Here is an 18,937-nt window from a genome sequence, read left to right as displayed (position 1 = left end):
AGGGGTAACAAGAAACAAACAAAAGTCCCCAGAACAGCAGGATCCCTCCAAATACCCAGCTGCAAGTCACTTACATGTGTGACACTTACATGATAATGGCTTCTGCCACTATCCTTACATCACAGTTGGTTCAGTGCACAGCCATTTCTCACCTTCTACCTGGAGAATAAGCCACACTCAGGTTTCACCTGCCAAGAGAAGCTTGCACAGGTCAAGCTGTTTTGTGGCATCACTCTCATTCAAAAGCCCTGGGGGAGCACAAGGACAGGCAATGCAGCCAGAAAGGAGATTCTGCCACTCCTTGCTCATTCTGCTGGTGGAAATTAGGGGTACCTACACCCCGCCATGGCCTCGGTCCTGCCCAGGCTCTGCTGAGCAGCAGGACAGCATGTGTCCCACTGCTGCACACACACGTGGCAGGGCCTCTGCTCCCAGCCAGCTGGCTACATCTTCCCCAGCTCTCCTCAGCCTTGCTCTCCAGAACACTCCTGCTAGGATTATCCTGCTCTAAAATACATCAAGCCAGAAGATGCAGAGATTTGCACCTCGCATTCAGTTTCACAGTGCCTTTCCGCATTACAGGATGTGATTACTGTAGGAAAAGCAGGACCATCAGCCCTGGGACCCACAGGCTGCAGAGCTGGGGATCTCTGTGCAGCCCCCTCTTGCAGGAGACAGTCTCCCTGCTTGGCATCACAAAGCATGGCAGCGTTTGCTTCTTGCCATAAGGCCAGCCTGCCCACGGCATGTGCTGGGGATGGGGGATGCCTGCACGAAGGCAGGGCCCAGGGAGGGCTCCCGTGCTGGAGACCCACTGCCTGCACTGAACTCAAACGCAGAAATCAAGAGGGAAATATAAATTACAGGAGGAGAAGTCGGTCAAGTGAAGGATGAGCTGCTGGAGCCAGGGAAGGAAAGAGACAGCAGAGTGGCTCCACAGAGCAGGTTGGGGCGCTCGGGCAGCATCACGGAGGGGTCTGTAACTTCCTGAGCCCTGACAGCGGGGCCAGGGAGCAGCAATGCCTCACGTCACACGACTGGCTGAATACACAGTGCATCATCCCCATCCAGAGCGGGTTCTGCAGCCGTGCGAGGGGCCGAGGTCAGCAGCGGGCTGGCCCCGGGGCCGCCGAGCAGCGTGTAGGGCCACCGGGTGCAGGCACGGCAGCCGCGCACCCCGGGGTGCTGCCATTGTCCTGCTCAAACGGCTGATAATGGCTAATGAGTTCCAGCTCGCCATTATAGCCCCCTAATTACGGCGCTATTCAGCTCCGCGATTGCCGGGCTCCTGCCATTATCCAGCCGTGTGCGCTTGTGTTGGGAAGGAGGTAGGGAGAGCAGCGTTACTAGGACACAGATGAATGCAAGCGGGAATGAATAGAGGTTCCTCAGCCCCGGTGATTAAACTGAAACCCACACTTGGGCTCTGCAGCCCCACGACTCCCGCGGCTTCCAGTATGACCAGCGGGCAAAGAGCCCAGCAGGCTGCCGGGGATGAGCCCCCAAATCAGAAGGACCTGACCCCCTCAGTGGGAGAAAAATGGTCACTCAGGCTGTAAATCCCAGGCACGAAGCTCTGCGGTGTGTCACGCGTTCTAGGGACATTTGTCAGCACAAAGGGGGTCGTTTGGTATGTGCAGTTCCTGATGGACCACAGCCCTGGAGTCGCCTAAGAGAAGGGAGAAATCACAGCTTCAGGAGCGTTTTTCTCCAAATGTCCTAAAGGCTCCTTGGTAAAGAAGATTGCCTGGAAGATCCCCAGGGGCACGCTGGAGATGAAGCTGGAGGCAATGGCACCCATTCGAGCTCCTGGTGAGGGAGGATTCCCAACAGGACTCCCATGTCACCTTCCTTTAAACATAACCCAGCATTACTCTGGCTGTGTAGCCAGAGTACAATTCCAGTACAGTGCGTTACTGGAAGTTGAGTCATCTCCAGTACTGCAGAGGGATGGAGCAGAGAGGCTTGATTTAGAACTGCCCGACCTGAAAGCCAGGACTTCCACCTGCAAAGCCCCAGGTGGGTGCCGTTCTCAGAACACCAGCATCCCAGAGCCTTAGCCAGAGGCAGAGCACAGGCAAAGCACCATGGTGACATGTAGAAACACCAGAGCCATGGAAGCCATGGATTAGACATGGCCAGTCCCTGCACATGCCAAAATCAGGCTCTGCCCTCTCTCCAAGGCATCTGCTGGGACAGCATAGCCCAAAGACTGTAGCAGCAGAAGGCACTGGCAGAACCAGCTACCCTGGGGTCTGCTGCCCACGCAGCCCACCCCAGCCTCTGCTCCCTGCATGCTTGCTGAGCATCCTCGGGGAACTTCAGCAGTGGGGCTGGTGGCAATCCCCAAGTGGGGCTGTTTCTCAGGCCCCTTGACAATCCTCTCCCTCAGGGACTGGCTCTGTGTGCTCCCTGACAACTGCTCCCAGCATCCTTCCAAGCCTTTGTTCAGGTAAATGATGGCCTTTGCAACCAAGATGGGAACGAACAGCAGGTAAAGCTTATTTGTAAAGATGCCGAGGCAACACTGCCATTTAACTTCGTGACATTTTTTCCCCTCTGAACCCCCTTCAGTTCCTCATGGAGATAAATTACAGTCTGCAGAGCCCAGAAAGCTGGATTCCTGCTGCTCAGCTGCTCACCCACTGCCTCCATGCCCTTTCCTAGTGAAGCAAAACGCTCTGCCCTGCTCCACACAGCAGAGCTTCAATAAGGACTGATGTGTCTGGGGAACTGCCCAGCAGATTGGTTGTATTTCTGGACTGTGACTTGAAAGCAGAAACACAGGGTGTACTCTTTCCTTGCTAATTCAAAAGATTTAACAGTAGAAAGCATCCTCAGATTCATTCAGGCTGCCTTCCTCTGCCCCCCCCCCCCCCAGTACCCCAAATCTCACACTGCTGATGGAGAGGTGGCAAATTTTCATTTGCAACCCTCAAGTTTCAGAAACCCCCCTCCCATTTCTCCCTGGGAAGAAGAAAGTCATTAAAACAATCAGTCCCTTTGCTACACTGCTTGTGGATCATCCCACTCCCAGATGGGATGTCTGTGCTGCAGCAGGGTTCGTTAGACTGGATTTGCATAGTCTGGGTTTATATTTGGTTTCTAGCTTTGGATGGCTTATCCATTCCCAGGGGGTCTGATGTGTCTTTTCCCTTTGCAGGGTTTGGAGCTACACTAACTCAGTAACAACCTCAGAGAGCACAAATGCTGAGAGTTAATTTATTAAATACAGCCAACATGAATGATATTTCCCTGGGCACTGATTTATCAGGAGCGGGAAGGAGCAGACAGCTCCTATCCCTACTCTTTTGCAAAGCATCAGCTATTCAGCACACATGTGACTCCTGTCCTTGTGGCTCAGCTCAGCTCTCCTGCTGAGGCAGGAATCCTAACTGCTCTGCTCCCTGGAATCCCGCTTTTAAGAATGCAGAGGAAAAGTCTGTGAGATGAATTCCTGTATTTGCACCCACCATTGGCAAAATGTGCCCTGGCCCATCAGGGCCAGCACAGAGCAGGTGCCCACAGCTCTGGGCAGCGACTGCAGGGGCTGGTGGAGAAGGATCAGTGCTCCTGTGGTGCCTGCTGCAAGGGCATGCCCTGGTGCCCGGTGGGGTTGGTATGTGTGTTGCCCATGAGATGTGTCCCTCCCTTGACAGTCTTCATTGCTCTGCTGTTCCTGCCCGTGCCCCAGAGTGCCAGCCCCCAAGGGCATGGCTCCCCTCCCAGCAGCCCCATAGCCCTCATCCCAGAGCCCTGACCCCAGCTGGAGCTGGCCATGCCAGATAATAATCAGGGAAGTAGAGAAATGAAGGCTGGAAGGTCACGCACCCTAGAGCAGTAGCTCTGCCACCCTCCATCAATCCAGGCAGACGCACACGCTGCTCCTTCAAGGACAGGGACTGACACTACCCTGTGCCCCTGCCTCCAGGACCATTAAACTCTGACCTGAACCCCTCCCACAGTGGATGAACCCCATCTCTGCCTGCCCAGGCCACCATGGTGCAGAGATCTGGCTGCTCCCTTGCCCGTGCAGGCCTCTTTCCCAGCCCACTTCCCCGCAGGAATCCCCAGCCCCAAGGGCACAGCTCTCTCTCAGGGCCTCTCTGACTTGCAGGGGCAGGACCCGCTCTGTTTGTGCTCCCATTCCACATCTGAGCCGTTGGTGACTCCCTCCCACCAAACACTTTCCTCGAGTCCCCAGGCAACAGCTTCCTTTCTGTCAGCTCATTCCTCCCATTCACCAAGCCCACTCTGAAATCCCAGCCCATTCTCCAGCCCTCCTGCATCTCTCCCAGCCTGGTGGCATCTGCAACTGCTGTAAGCAGCTCGTGTCCCATCACACGGCTGCTAATGGAAACACGGATGAGGTTTAGACTCCAGACTGACCCCTGAGCTCAGCACTGGGGGACAGAGCAGCTGCAACCTTTCATGCTACACTTTTATTGCATTTTTCAAGTCTTCTCAAGATTTCACCCGGCTGCTTGAATGTAACTTAGCCCCAGCACAGGCTCGCTGAGCTGCTCAAACAAGGCAATGTGGGGCAGAGACCCATCCCAGCCTTGGGAGAGCTGGTCCCCTCCAGCACCAGCACGACATTTACCGGCTCTCTATAGCCCACATGGCCATGGCTGGGTGCTAACTCCATCCCACCCCACCAGGGAATTCAGGGTGTTGCTGCACACTGCTCACGGAGCAGACACTGATCACACACATCCTGGGCTGACACAGCTGCACAAGGGGCTCAGCACCTTCTCCTTTTCTATCCCATGTTCTGGCCAGACCCCTCCAGAAGAGCAAAGGTGCCCCAGGGCTTCATGGAAGTCCTTTAGGGGTGTCACTCACAGGGTGAACGCCTGGCCAGCACCACCCCTACCAGCAGGGGCCCAACAAGCAGAGCCGAGAGCAGCTGGGTGCTGTTTGGGCTCATCTCAGAATCACTGCCCTTACCAAAGGGGAGCCCAGCCCCAAGCACAGCGATGGCCCCCAGAGCACCGGAGGCTCTGTAGGCTTTTACAAGGCACTAGAACAGGTTAGCATCACGACAGATCTTTAAGCATTACAAACAGCATCCATCATGCAAGTAACAGTGAGGATCCGGAAGGCTTTCTGTTCTCCTAACTTCTCTCTGGGGTTTTCATGCCACAGCCATTAGCTGCTCGCAGTCAGGGAACGCTTTACACTCACACAGCATTGTGGTGTACCACCTTCAGGTTAAAAATAAATAAATAACCTCCCTGAACCCTGGCAGGAGAGAGAAAAGGCAGCAGGGCATTTCTGTTTCACAAATGTGGAAACTGAGACTCAGCCAAGAGAACAGATTTTCCTGGACACCCACAAAATTTGGCTTTTTATGCTGTGCTGAATAGCCTAGTGAGGAGCTGCTCTGCAGCTCCTCTGCTTCCCAGGGCAGGGGAGGCTGCCCAGCCCTCAGGCTTCATCCTGCCGCTCATCAGATTGAGCTCCACTTTGCATCTCCCCCAGCAAAACCTCTTTGGCTTATCCCTCCTGCAGCTGCTCACACCAGGGATGAGAGGACAAGTGCACCTGAACCACACAGTTATAGGTGCCTACTCAATCTCAGACCAGATGGATCTCCTGGAGCATCCCATTTGGGATGTAGGGCTTCCTCCAGCCAAGAAATATTCAGGACCAAGAGCTTGCATCTCTCTCACTCTTGGTGCCCAGGGCTGCTCCTTGGCTGCATTGCTTTAAAAATTAATCTTCCCTTTTTCTGATCTTCCTCCTCTCGCAGCCTCTCTCCCCCATAGGACACTTGCCTCTGCTATTTTGAGCAGCAAGTGCATCCAAAATGCATGCTGGGGAAGCAGACAGTCAGCACAGCCTCAGAGCCCCAATATAGCAGGGAGGTCTGAGATGATTCCTGAGGGGACAGCCCTGGGCCAACCCCACACCAACACCATGGAGAGGTCCCCTCATCCCACCTCATTTCCTTCTCACTTCCAGCAGTGGCACAACCCCAAGGACCCGGCTATCCTTACTGCTCACATTGCTAATTAGCATCCTGATGCTATACAGCAGGAAAAACTCTGCTCCTCACCACTCCTACTACTGCCATCCCTGGCTATCCCTCGAGTGGGGACGGGCCAGCTGCTGGAGCTGGCCTTGGAGCTACTCACACTGGAAGCCTGCCAGGGAGCAGTGATCTGGGTCTGACATCCCCTGGGATGAGGCCAGTTGCTAACGCACAACTGTGGTTTATACTGCTTTTCAGCAAAACACGCACAGAAACATCTCCTTGCCTCTCAGGTTTTATTGAAGGTTATTTCTGTAGCAATGAAGAGCAAGAGGATGTGTCCACAGCACTAGGCATCACTAGCCACTAGGAGTGGGCAGGGAACCATGAAGGACTCAGAAGCAAGACAAAGAGAGGATCCCTTGGTTGCCCACATGAATGTCCTGCTCCAGTACTCTCCTCCACCAGTCTGTCAGAGAGCAAATCAGAGCAAGGATACAAGAAAAGCCCCTCTTCAGTGGGAGGTCATGGGTTTGTACACCTTTCCCTGGACAGGACACCCTTTCCCTGCCCTCACCACCCCAAGTCCCTTCTGTTCCCCCAGGCTGCATGTTCTGCTGCCCGATGGGGGTCCCTCATGCATCCTTTGCCTTTTATAGCTGACTCACTCTTCTGCCAGCCAGAGTTTTGATAGGGAACAATTAAGTAGGGGAGAATGAAGCACCAAGCAAACGCACATCCTGTTAGGAGTCTGTTTCTGTAACTGGACTGTTTCTGTGTGTGCTGCCCTGCACTGGCACCGCGGCCACCATGCCCAGCTCACCCTGGGGCTGCAGGCTCTGGGGACAGCAGCAACAGCATTTGAAGATGCATGTGAGAGACCCACAATTAAAGCTGGAAACAATTCTCCTTCCTTGCTCCCACCTCAGCAGCAAGGAATTGCTGTTAGCACAATGCATCACTCTGGAGAACCAAAGTGGCAGCACATTTAAGGCAAAAATATCTGTTTTAAAGGATGCAATAAAACAGAGCCAAGGAAGGGTTTATAGGGAAGCAATTGCTGTATGGGGTGAGAAGTGGTCACCAGAGGCCAATCTGCCTGGCTTTATTGCCTGTTACTGGTGACTTTTCCCAACCAGGGGACAATAGATCCTCCACTATCAGCCTCCACTTCAGTCAATACAAACACGACATAGTTTTTTAAACTAATATTTTTCCAGCATGCAATTCCATAGAGAGTGAGAACGCAGCGTTACCATGGCAATATATAGACAGCATCTGCCTTGGACGTAGCTGAAGGGAGAAACTGGAATAGAATTGCAAATTTCCTCTGTCCAGGAAGGCTCCCAAGGAAGCCACTGCAGTGGGCTGGGTCAGGCTACCTTCCCAAGCAAGCCTGCATCCTCCCAGTGCCCAGCACTGGCTCTCCTGAGAGCTGAGGGCTGCAGGGCCAGCCAAGCACTGCCCTGGCTGGACAAAGGTCCTCCATCCTGCTCCAGAGCTCTGCAGAGCCTGTGCAGACCCTCTGCAACCAGACTGCTCGCTGAGAACTTGCCTGGGCACTTCAGGGAAGGGAGAGGTTGACTTTCTCAAGGTGCTTGCTAGGAACAAGCATTGCCTGAAGCCCCTGAAAGGAGAAGCAGCCCAACAACTGGTGTGGAATGCAGGAGTGCTGCTGTGATACACCAGCCCGGCTGCTGCAAGTCATTTTGATTAACTGGTGAGAGGTAGATGCAGGTGAACGGATTAAGCATGCTCTGAACAAGAGCTTGCTGCTGGAATTTTGGCAGGGGATGGTTGGTCAACATGCAAGAGTGCTTCAGGTGCAGTCAGCCTGGCATGGTGCTCCCACACCCGAAGGCTGTAGCTCAGCATCCCTTCCCTCCACCAATGTACACAGAGGGATGGCAGGCTGGCTACAGACTGCATGGGGCCCATTTCAGCACGGGTAAACCCCTAAGTTTGGCAACAAGGCAAACAGAAGCCCCATTAAATGCTGAGGCCAGGGACCCTGGAAAGGAAAAACCAGAGCCAAGAGGGGTGCAGTGATGGGGACCCCCCCAACAAGCTCTGCTGCCTTCCACAGCAGAAGACACAGGGGAAGGGACACAGTACAGCCCACAGTGAAATGGGGGATGTCCAGCTCATCAGAGAGGAGGCAAAAGGGGCAAGTGGGGCAATTATCAGCTGTCAGCTGAAAAATTCAATAGCAGGAGAGAGTGCAATGCCATCACAGTCAATTCATACCATGCAAGCAAAGAGCTAGGCTGGAAGCTGCCATTTAACAATGGCAAATTTGCACTGATGCTGTTGACATGGGGAGAGCTGTGCATGTCCTCAACAGGGCAGTCTGCTCTTCAGAGACACTTTCAAAGGAAGAAAGAAAGAAAAGCAAGCAAATAGGGAAGGGAAGCGTGACCTTCTCCCACAACTCTTCTCTGGTGGCTGAGGCCTGAGGGAGTCCTGGAAGCAGGTAACACCGTAGTGCTGGAGGATTATCACCCCATCCTGCCTACAAAGCCTTCAGGCCTCTGCTGTGCTTGTCAGAGGTGTAGGCAGGAACACAGTGCCCAGAGACTTTGCTGCTTCCCACCTTGCTCAGCCCAAATCCAGTCAGAGGGCAGGTGCATAACCCCCATTTATGTTGGGTTGCAGACTAAAAAGTACTTAGGGACCAGCAATATGCTGTGCCCTGGCACAAGGGGAGAGGGGTCCTGCAGCCATTACTCGTGGTCCATCCTAAACACATCTGCAGCCCTCACTCTCTACCAACAGCACAGCACCCACCAGGAAGATATCACAGAGCAAACTGAAGCTGAAGACAAGACAATTTTTCCCCAGCTCATGATTCTCCAAAGTTGCAGTGACTCTGCAAGGCAAGTAATTCCCTGCTGTTCAAAGGAAAAGGGTGTATTTCAAAAGCAATGGAACAAATACCTCGACTAAGTCCCCACAATGGCAATGCAGCAGGCATGGCTGCAGCAGCAGTGCTGCCCTGTCCAGGGGCTTCACCCATGCCACCATGGGGCTCAGCCAAGCCAGAGGCTGGAGAAAGCCTGGAGGCTCCAAAAATCACACTGGCATGCAACAGGCAAGAAATTCATCAGCAGGGACACACCACTGCTCACTGGCACTGTTGGGATGCATGGTGAGGCTGGCATTGCTCATACTGGGCATCTCAGGGCTTGGGAAAAGTGGCACACAGTGGTGGGCACGGGTAAGAGGTTGATGACTTCCCACAGAGAGCTGACCCCTGGAGCGAGGATGTCCCGAGCACAGACCGTGCTGCAGACTCCCCTGTGGCTGCCTGATGACCTTGCTCCATCGAACACTGAGAAGTTGGAGACTGCCATGTTGCAGCCTGCTTACAGGGAATTGAAACTCACTTACGAGCTGTTACAGCAGGATCTCACTGCTAGGAGATAGACCTGCTCTGCACAGACACCCTCAAGCACCTGCACGGGTGTGCAAAACAGCAGGAAGTAGTTATCCAGCAGACAACACCCACGAGAGAGCAAACATGTCTAGCTCAGTCCAGACAGAAGATCCGGCATTGCCAGCTGCATTAAAATCCAGAAAACCCAATGCTGCTGAATGGCAACAGACATGGAGGACCAGGTCAGTGGAGGCAGAACGGGAGGCAGCAAGCACGACCCATCACCAGAGTGGGAGAGATGCCCTGCCAGAACAGCAGTGAGACACCCGAAAAGGGAATCCTCCATTAGCTCACTCCAGCACTGCTTAATTTGAGCCGTGCTGAGCACCTGCCTGGCGGGCAGAGGCGGGAACTCGATGCCAACACCCCCAGGACCCTGCACCCAGGTGCATGGAGAACTGATGCCAAGGACCCCATTAAGCTCTCCAAGAGGCAGAAAAGGTTAGTGTAGCCTATGCATAAACCTTCCCCCTGCCCTGGGCACAGTGGAAAGGGGAATCCTGTCTCAGACCTCATACACTTTGTCTATGGGATGGCAGCTCACAGCAGCCTAGTTGCCACACTGGATAATAATCATTTGTATGAGGATAATTATGGTGGGAGAAAAGAAAACTCCTCTAAAGTGGTATCCTGCAGAGCTCTTGATGCTGCATGCTGGGTGCAGCCCTGGCAGCTGCCAGGCTGTCTGCAGTCCACGCATGCAGTCCTCGCCTGCGGGGTCTCTGCAGGCAAAGGGCACACTCACACTCCAGGAGCTGCAAGCAGCACAGCACAGGGACAGGAGCACCGTGTGTGGCTATCCTAGAACATATCCTGCAGCTCTGCTGCCCAAGGACACAGCAGCTCAACACTTCCCTGCACTGCAAAGGGGATGTGAGAGCAGCCTGGCCCCAGGACCAGACACCTATTGTGCCACTGTGCTCTACTGCAGCTACTGGGATGGGGCACCTGCTGCTACCGAGGGGACAGGCTAGGGACAGCCCTGCTCTCCTGCCGGGACTGGGTTCCTGCGTGCCAGGAACCTGCTGCCAGCAGCAGGTTGGACACATTCAGCTCACGCTGCTCTCCCTGGGTGGGGGCCCTCTGCAGCCACAAAAGCCCAGGCAGGCAAACCTGCCCAGCCAGGCACAGCAGCAGAGGCCCCGCTCCTGCTGGGGGAGCTGAGCAGGTAACACGGGCTGCACACAGCCAGCTGGACCGTGACTGTGAGAGAAAAGCCTTCCTTATAGGGGCCCAGCTAACAGAGACAGGGACTCTTCCCAGCACCCCTGAGGACGTGGGTAGGGACGTGATGAGCAGTGAGGTGCAGGCACAGGGGACTGGAGGGGATGGGTGATCTGCACGGCTGAAGGCTGGTCACACCGTGGGGGAGTCTCAAGAAGAGCTGGGGCAATGGGAGCTCATCCTAACACGATGTGCAGCACTCCCAGGAGAGCTCCCTAGGGACAAAGGGGTGCTCAGCACAGGTAGGGGCTTGGGGTGACAGGAGCCCTCAGAGAACCCCTGTGGCTGTGTAGCTGCCCTGTGACAAGTCACTGGAGGGGTGGCCACACACCTCGCGGACCCACACGCACAGCCCAAACGCCGCCCCGGAGCAGCCCACTCCCTCGGGCTCTGCTCTAATCCCAAACCCGCTCCACATACTTGCACAAAGACTAGCACATGCGAATTCCCGCACATGCCGGACCCCTTGCACGACTCTCACACAGAGAAAGGGTTACACACACACCCCGCTCTCCACCTCGAAGGACTACTGCACCCCCCTCAGGAAGGGGATGATGCATTTAAACTCACCTAACAGGCCCCTGTACACGTATCCCCTGGACGGGAATTTACAGACAACACAACCCCCGGGCGTAGCGGGACACCGCACATCACCCATCCCACGGGGTTCTTGCACACGCACCTTTTGGGCGCCCGACCGTGGCCCCAGGGGCGTTTGTACACGTACTGCCCTTGACGGACGCGGCGGGCACTCGCACACACACCCCCGCCACGGACAGCCTCCTCCAGCATCCCCGGACGGGCTCCCGCACACACTCCTGACAGGCTCCTGAGCGCGTTCCGCACGCCCCACGGGTTTCTCGCCCCCGCTGCCCCGCGGGGCACTCGCTCCCCACGCGTTTTTGGACACACACCCTCGGACAAGCCCCCGGCCCCGGCTCCCCGCCGGGCTCCCGCACCCCCGTCGCCGCACGCCCAGCGGCGGCGGACAAAGCCCGGCGGTACTCACAGGCGCTCGGTGCCGCGGGGGATGCTCCGGGGCACGGCGCGCAGGGCCGAGCCGTGGCAGTCCACCGTGGTGCCGCTGCAGGCGCACAGCGGCGGGCAGGCGGCGGCGCGGCCCCGGCACAGCGCGGCGCACGCCAGCAGCCAGGCGGCGGCCCGCAGCCCCGCCGGGACCCCCGTCGGCCGCCCGGGGGTCGGGGCCGCCATTGCAGCGGGCAGTGGGGTCAGGCGGTGCGGCCGCTGAGCATCACCGGGGAGCGGAGCGAAGCGGGGCTGGGCTCGACGCGGCGCGGCTCGGCTGCGGGGCGAAAGCCCCGTCGGCGCACACCCGCCCACCCTCACTGCCGCCCCATCCCGCAGCCCAGGCTCAGCCCCCGAGCTGGCTCCTCCCTCCCGCCCTGCCCGCCCCGACGGGCCCCCCCTGCCACCGCCCGCGCCCCTCCCCGAGCCCCCGGTACCGGCGGCCCCGGAGGGAGAAGCGGTCCCGGCCCGGCTGGGCTTCGGCACCCCGGCCGCCGGAGCCGTCGGGGCTCTGCACCGCCCCGACCGTGCAGGAAGGTGGGCTTCAGATCGCTCCCGCCACCCCGGACTGCGGGATGGGTTCGCGGAGCACCCGACTTCTCCGGGAGATGCTGCGGCACCCCGGGGAGAAACAGCCTGCGAGCCAGGCGGCCGCAGGCAGAGCATTCCCACCTCTCCTCGGGGGTGCCAAAAGCTTTCTCATCTCCTGATGTACTTAAGGGAGTCTGAAACCCCATCCCATCATCCACAGGGTCCAGGTGAGGCACGGGGAGCTGGCAGCCCGCGGGGACCCCACGACAGGCTGGCTCTGGTCAGCCGGGATGGTGCCCGGCCGTGAGTGGGAACCCTGCAGCTCAGCACCCCAGCGTGCACAGAGGACTTGGGTGGCAGCTCTGCTGTGTGCCTTGCCCCGCACACAAACAACAAAATGTGAAGTCCTGGCTATGGCATTAACTATGTTCTTTTTCATTCCAGAGGAACAGCTTTAAAAATAAAGTAACCAAAATGCCTTTTTGGCTGACCTACAAGGAAGAACAAGGCAAAATACACCTATTTCAATGTAAAAGGAAGTAAAGCAAAGAAACCTTGTAAGTTTGGCCATAAACAGTTGACATCTCAGAAATGCAAATGTTGCATTGCATTCAAACATTTTATTGCCTTCCATTTTTTTCCCCTGAGATTTGAAAATGCAAGGCAGGAGGGTGTAACCAGGAGGGCTGGTCACCTATTTTGTTAATGACATTTGAAACACTTGTAACCCCATGGCTCCACTTGCTGAGTCCTTAAAAAAAACCAGGTATTTTGATGTGCCCAGCACAGCCTTAGCACCTGGCAGCAACTGCTACAGATGTTCTCCTCAGAGAGGAAATCCATAGAAGGAGGGGAGGTGGGAGCCTGTTGCGCTGCACCACAGTGGGAGGGTGGTGTGTGAGCTCTCACTGGACACCCCAGTGCAACAGGTCATGGTGGATATTTGCAGGGATGGTGGCAGGTCCCAGGGCCCGGAGTGCCTCTTAAATCACTGCCCTCTGCACATGGAGCTCCGCAATCAGGGCAAGAGTCTGCCTGGGGTGCTGCTTCAGCGAGGGCCACCTCACACATACAGGGTTGCACCAGCTTGGCCCAGATCAACAGCTCTTTTCCATCCCGAATGCCGGCTCCCATCATCTGTCTGCATTTTCGTGACATCTCCTTCCTCTGGCCCCAGTCCCAGGAGGAAGCTGTGCCTGAGATGGATGAAAGGGGTTTGTTCCTCGTTGCTACCCAGCAGCCCTGACAGCAAGGAAGATGAGCTGCTTCCCAGGACTCTGGGAGCTGACCCCTTGCTGGCATAGCTTCTGCAGAGGTGGCCCTGCAGCCTGCCCTGGGGCTCCCAGGGAGACCCTGGTGGCAATAGCACCTGAAGGGATCTGAAATGTAGACCTCGGCTGAATTTTGCGGGGTGAAGGTTGTTTCAGAACGGCTTGGTGTCTCCCAAAGGCTGCTATCAGTGTGATGCTTGTGATCACCCTCCCGCACAAACTCCCCTTCACCCCTTGGCTGGCAGAGCAGAACCGGGTCTTCCTAACCTGCCCTTAACCTCTGGTGCTGGCAGGAAGGCGGGAGGGAGCGAGGGATCTTGTTTCCTCCTCTGTTTTTTTGCAGCACTTGCCTCAGGCAAATCCTTGTGATCTGCACAAAAAGCAAGCTCCCTCCATCTCTGTGTCCAGCTGCAGCAACACCCAGTCACACGGGGCTGTAAATTGGCAAAGGGAGTAGCCTGGAGCCCACCATCACCTGTCCTGGTTCCAGTGGGAGTACAGGACTGGGAAGCTGAAAACTCCATTTCAGCCTGACATCCACATTTTCTCCTGTAGGTGCCTCAGCTCCTGCTGTTCTCTGTGAGCTTTTTGCCTCCGCCTGCCACGCTGCGGTCCTGGTGCCCCAGCACCACGGTGCATCCACTGAGCTGGGCTGCCAGCTGTGGCCAGCCCCTCAGCATCTGCTCCAGCTGCAAAAGCAACACCCTTCCAGGGCTCCCAACACAAGGGCTGGGTGAGCCAGGACAGCGGTGTGGGGGAACAGGCTGTGTTCCAAGACCCTCCTCCCACACCTCAGCCCCTGGAGCATTTGGGTGATCCCAAGTCACCCAGGCACCCTGATGGGGTGGGCCTCAGAGAGCAACAGCTGCCTGGGAAAATCCCAGGGTTCCTCTGAATATGGATGAGGAACAGGGAGAAAAATAAACCCCAAACTTCTTTATCAGGGGAGGCCTGGTCCTGCCGTCTGCCACCGGGATTTGGGCCAAACTGCTTGATAGAGAGAGAGACCATCTGGATTGTCTGATGGGCTCTGGGTTTGGTTAAAATAAAGCAGAAGCTTTTTTTTTGTAGGAGTTTTCATGGGAAGATCCGGGGAAGGGTTCCAGGGTACGCGCCAGACCTGTCGTGCAAAGAGATGCGAAGCAGCTACAAAGCTTCAAACAAAAAATTGCTGCCAATTTTAGGCCAAGCCCCCCAGGGCAGCATCCTGGCATTTCCTCCCCCCCAGGACATGTCACAGCTCGCCCCTGTTAGCTCTCCCATGGGCTGGGCTGGCACTGGGTCCCATGATAGCACCTTCCAGCATGCCTGGGCTTCAAGACAGTGTGCTGTACCCTGGATTTGGGCATGCAGAGGGGCGGCACCACACCCTGGCCTATTTGTACCACGCTTTGAGGCAGTGCTGTGGCTATCATCTGTCTACAGCAGTGCTCAGCCCTTCTCAGGGTGGGATCAGGCACTGCTGCAGAGCAGAAGTGTTTAAAACACAGGCATTAGGCTTCTGCTGGGTTGGCTGTGGCTGGACACCAGGCTCCCCCCAAAGCTGTCCCTCTCCTCAGCTGGCCAGGGGAGAGAAAATACAATGAAAAGCTCATAGGCCAAGGTAAGGCCAGGGAGGGAGAACCAATTACTAACATGAGCAAAACAGACTTGACTTGGGGAAATTGGTTAAATTTATTACTCATCAGATCAGAGTAGGATAATAAGAAATAAAATTTAATCTTAAAAACAGCTTTCATCATCCCTCTCATTTCCTGGGCTCAGCTTCACTCACAGTTTTCTATACCTCCTTCCTTCCAGTGACACCAGGGGATGGGGAATGAGAGCTGTGGTCAGTTCATCACACTTTGTGTCTGCTGTTTCTTCCTCCTCAGGACAGGGACTTCTCATATTCCTACCTTGGGCATCCACTGGCTCTGGTGTGGGGTCCTTCACAGGCTGCAGGTGAATCTCCACTGTGGACCTCCATGGGCTGCAGGGGTACATCCTGGGCTTCACCACAGGCTGCAGCAGAACCTCTGCTCTGGAACACTCCCTCCCCCTCGTCTTTCACTGACCTTTGTGTCTGCAGAATTGTTCCTTTCACATATTCTTTCTTCTCTACAGCTGCTGCTGGTGTTGTGCAGAAACTTTTCCCTTTCTTACATACATCATCCCAGAGCTGCTACCACCATCGCTGATGGGCTCAGCTGTGGCCAGTGGTTGATCCATCTTGAAGCTGACTGGCACTGGCTCCATTGGACATAGAGAAAGCTTCCAGCAGCTTCTCGCAGAAGTCCCCCTACTACCAAAGCCTTGCCATGCAAACCCAACACAAGCAGGCATGCGTGGTGCCTGCTCCAACTTCCCTGCTGGGGAGCATTGCCAACAGCAGCATCTGTCCTCCTTGCACTGGGGCTGTGCTTTGAGCCCTTCCTTCCACCGGCAGCACCTGTTTGGGGAGCAGTGGCCATAAGACCCAGCTGGAGATGTGTTGGGAGCAGAGAGGCCATAACCTTCAGCTTCTTAGCATCCCCCAGAGGTTTTGTGCAGGGTGGGCTGCTGAGCTGTCCTGGGCCACATCTGTCATGCTTGGCCAGTTTGGCTCATGCTGGGAGGCCAGGCTGCCTTTGTACTGCCAGACACACAGGGCTTGGAAGAGCGAGGCATTGTGAGGGAGCGGGCGGCATGTCAGCCCTGTTAGGGTACCTGTTGGGTTCCTGTAGCACAATGCCCTTGATGGGTCTGTTATAGAGTGGTGCGGGCAGCTGGGGGTACTGGGATCACAGTAAATCTCACCTGGTTAGCAGCAGCAGGCAGGGCTGGGATGTGCTCCTTCCTATGTCTCCCTCACAAACAGCAAGAGCATCACCCTGTGAATGTGACCAGCACTGTCTTGCAAACCTGCATTGCTCTGCAAAGGTGGCCCCACTGACTGCAAGAGCCAGGCAGCTCTAATGCCTGTCAACTTTCATCATTGGGACCAAGTGAAAGGAACAGCATCCTGTCACTGCTCTGAGATGATGCAGGAGATGCCAAGACTCCCAGGCAGGCAGATTCAGCCCCAGCCTAACACAACAGGGACCAGCCAGGTAGGGGGAACCCAGTCTGTCTCACTGCCTTGAACAATTGTGGAACAGCAGGAGGGGGACAGTCTGCAAGGCTCTGCATCCCTGCTTGTGGCATGGCTGAACAGAGGGGTGATCCAAAGGATCCCAAAACCAGCTCTAGCCCACAAGGAAAACATTTGCACCAAGCAGCCCAGATGCAGATGAAGATGCTGTTCCCAGCACGACTGGACACACCAGCCACTTGGGAGCTCTGCGGTGCAGTGCAAGCTGGTTTGAATAAACCACACGCGAGGAGGTGTCTGTGAAGCGCCTTGCACATGGAAATGCTATTGTTGGATCGGGGCTCCAGGGTCCCCAGATGTAGCAATTGTTCCACATCCGCACTGTGCATACACACACACTCCTTCCCACTCACTCTGCCTGCAGCCACTCATTAACCCTCCTCAATGAAGATGCATTGGAGGGATAATTTACTGTTTAATAGACTAACTTTCCATTTGCTGTTGCCAAGCACATCCAACATATTTCTCCATGGTGCCATAAACTGTAGCTCCTCTGTCATAAAACCTTGCCTCCCAGAAAGAGCAGGTGGGTTTTCAGGATTCAGCTGATGACCTTGGCGAAGGGGTAAGCAGAGACAGTGCTCTGTTGTTAGAGGAACAGGGCTTGTTCCCACCGAGCCCTTTCAGCCCCATTGTACTGACATCCCTGGACTGGGAAAACATCTAACCTGAGAAATAAGGAGTGTCTCAGCTTGATGGATGAGGGAGGCAGAAGCTCTGTGCTGGTTTTGTTGATGAAGATGCCCTGGGTGCAGATGAGCATGCCTCTGCTCCATATTTCTGGCTGGCTGGCAGCTGGTCCCATGCTGGGGTGCAATCAATAAGCTGCATGCCCGCTTGGGCTCATTGTGCTTCCACAGCTGCAGATGGCCTTTCTGTGCCTTGTCAGTCCCAAAGTTGTGAGCATGTGTCTCTGTGTCCTTGCTCCTCCTTCCCCAGCTCTTACAGAGTCACAAGCTACTACAGAATGAAACAAAGTCAGATTGTGCTCAATGTGGGACAAGGGAACCCCTTCCATTCTCCACTCAGCCTCCATCACCCAAATTTCCACACTGTAGAAGACAAACCTTCAGGCTGCAGGTTCTGCAGGCATGAGCCTGAAGGACTAGCTACCAGAGTCTGGCTCTGAAGAATGGCAAGAGGATGCCAGTAGCCAAAAATAACTTGAAAAAGAGAGGGAAAGGGTTCAGCTTGCCTTTTGACAGCTCTGCTTGGCCCTGGATGCAGGCCAGGACTCTCCTTAGAGCTGGAGGACCATGCTAGGGGCTAGTTGCAGAGCTGATTTTTGATTTTGAGGACATTCTTCCCCAGTGCTCTTTGGTTTTGTTCACTTCATTTATAGTCCCAGATTCCCACCTCCTCCATCTGCCAGATGTAGCCAGGGAGGAAGAACCAGGCGTCTCCAAGCCTGCCCCCAGCACATCTGGCGCGGGGCCCCCAGGGCTGCGGGGCGGGCAGGGGGTCCCGTCCTGCAGCGTGTGCTGCCAGCCCCCTCTTGTGCTGCCGCTGCAGAACGGCCTGGGAGAGGTACAGTGGAGCCAGAGGCTTTTATGCAAGAGGTTGCCGTGATCCTGCTCCATAGGAAAGCAAGGTTCAAGCTTTATAAGCAAAAAGGTTGGAAGAAACAAACTCTAAAACAACTATGGGTCAACACAGACACCCCCGTATCACAGACCTGTGCACACATCAAGTTACATGCAGCCATGATGGCCAAAGCAGGATGGCACCTCTATTCATCACAATTCCCATGGGCACAGGAGCTTCAGCCAAAAACAGAGGATCAAGTGGAACAAAATTCTCTCCAGTAGAAAAGGAGACGATCTTAATATCACTGCATGGGAGGGCTGGGTGGTGGATTTGTAAATCTTCCTCAGCAGCAAGGCAGGGAGGCTGGTTTAGATTGGGAGAGGAGGAATTGGGAGGGGGCCACAGAAATTACTCCAGCTGTGACTCAGCAGAGAAAGGAAAACTTGTCTCCCTCTGACCCAGACTAAAATTGAAGGCTGGTGCTGGGAAGTATCTGAACCTCACCCTGTGCTGCATGGCTGGGGACAGCAGCTCCTTGCACAGGAGCCTCAAAACCACCCCATCACATTCCTTGGGTGTGGGGACTCCCCAGGAACAAAGCTGGGCTGCAACAGGATGGGGCCAGAGAGGTGGTGCCAGTTGAGATCCCACTCCAGGCCACAGCACAAGCGTAAGGTCAGTGTGGGACCCAGCATGGAGATCTTGGCACCACATGCCTGAACAGTTTATGAGCTTCAACATGAAACCCTCACTGGGGAGATGAGCGAACAGAACTAAAAACGGTAATTTATTCACTCCATGAAAAAATATTAGTTAATCCAAGCCAATAAGAT

General features: G+C 55.4%; 1 protein-coding gene across 1 annotated transcript in view; it reads right to left on the bottom strand.

Moving 5' to 3' along the window:
- SLIT1 (slit guidance ligand 1) overlaps positions 1–11,965 on the bottom strand; it is a 58,829-nt gene extending 46,864 nt beyond the window's left edge. The window contains exon 1 of the mRNA XM_015632466.2: positions 11,647–11,965. Coding sequence (XP_015487952.1) covers positions 11,647–11,849 — 203 coding nt within the window. The 5' untranslated portion in view covers positions 11,850–11,965. The remainder of the gene's footprint in view (positions 1–11,646) is intronic.
- Between the last annotated feature and the right edge of the window lie 6,972 nt (positions 11,966–18,937).

This window comes from Parus major, chromosome 6, assembly GCF_001522545.3.
Source record: "Parus major isolate Abel chromosome 6, Parus_major1.1, whole genome shotgun sequence".
NCBI classification, from domain to species: Eukaryota; Metazoa; Chordata; class Aves; order Passeriformes; family Paridae; genus Parus; species Parus major.
This window is presented reverse-complemented; position numbering and strand designations above follow the sequence as displayed.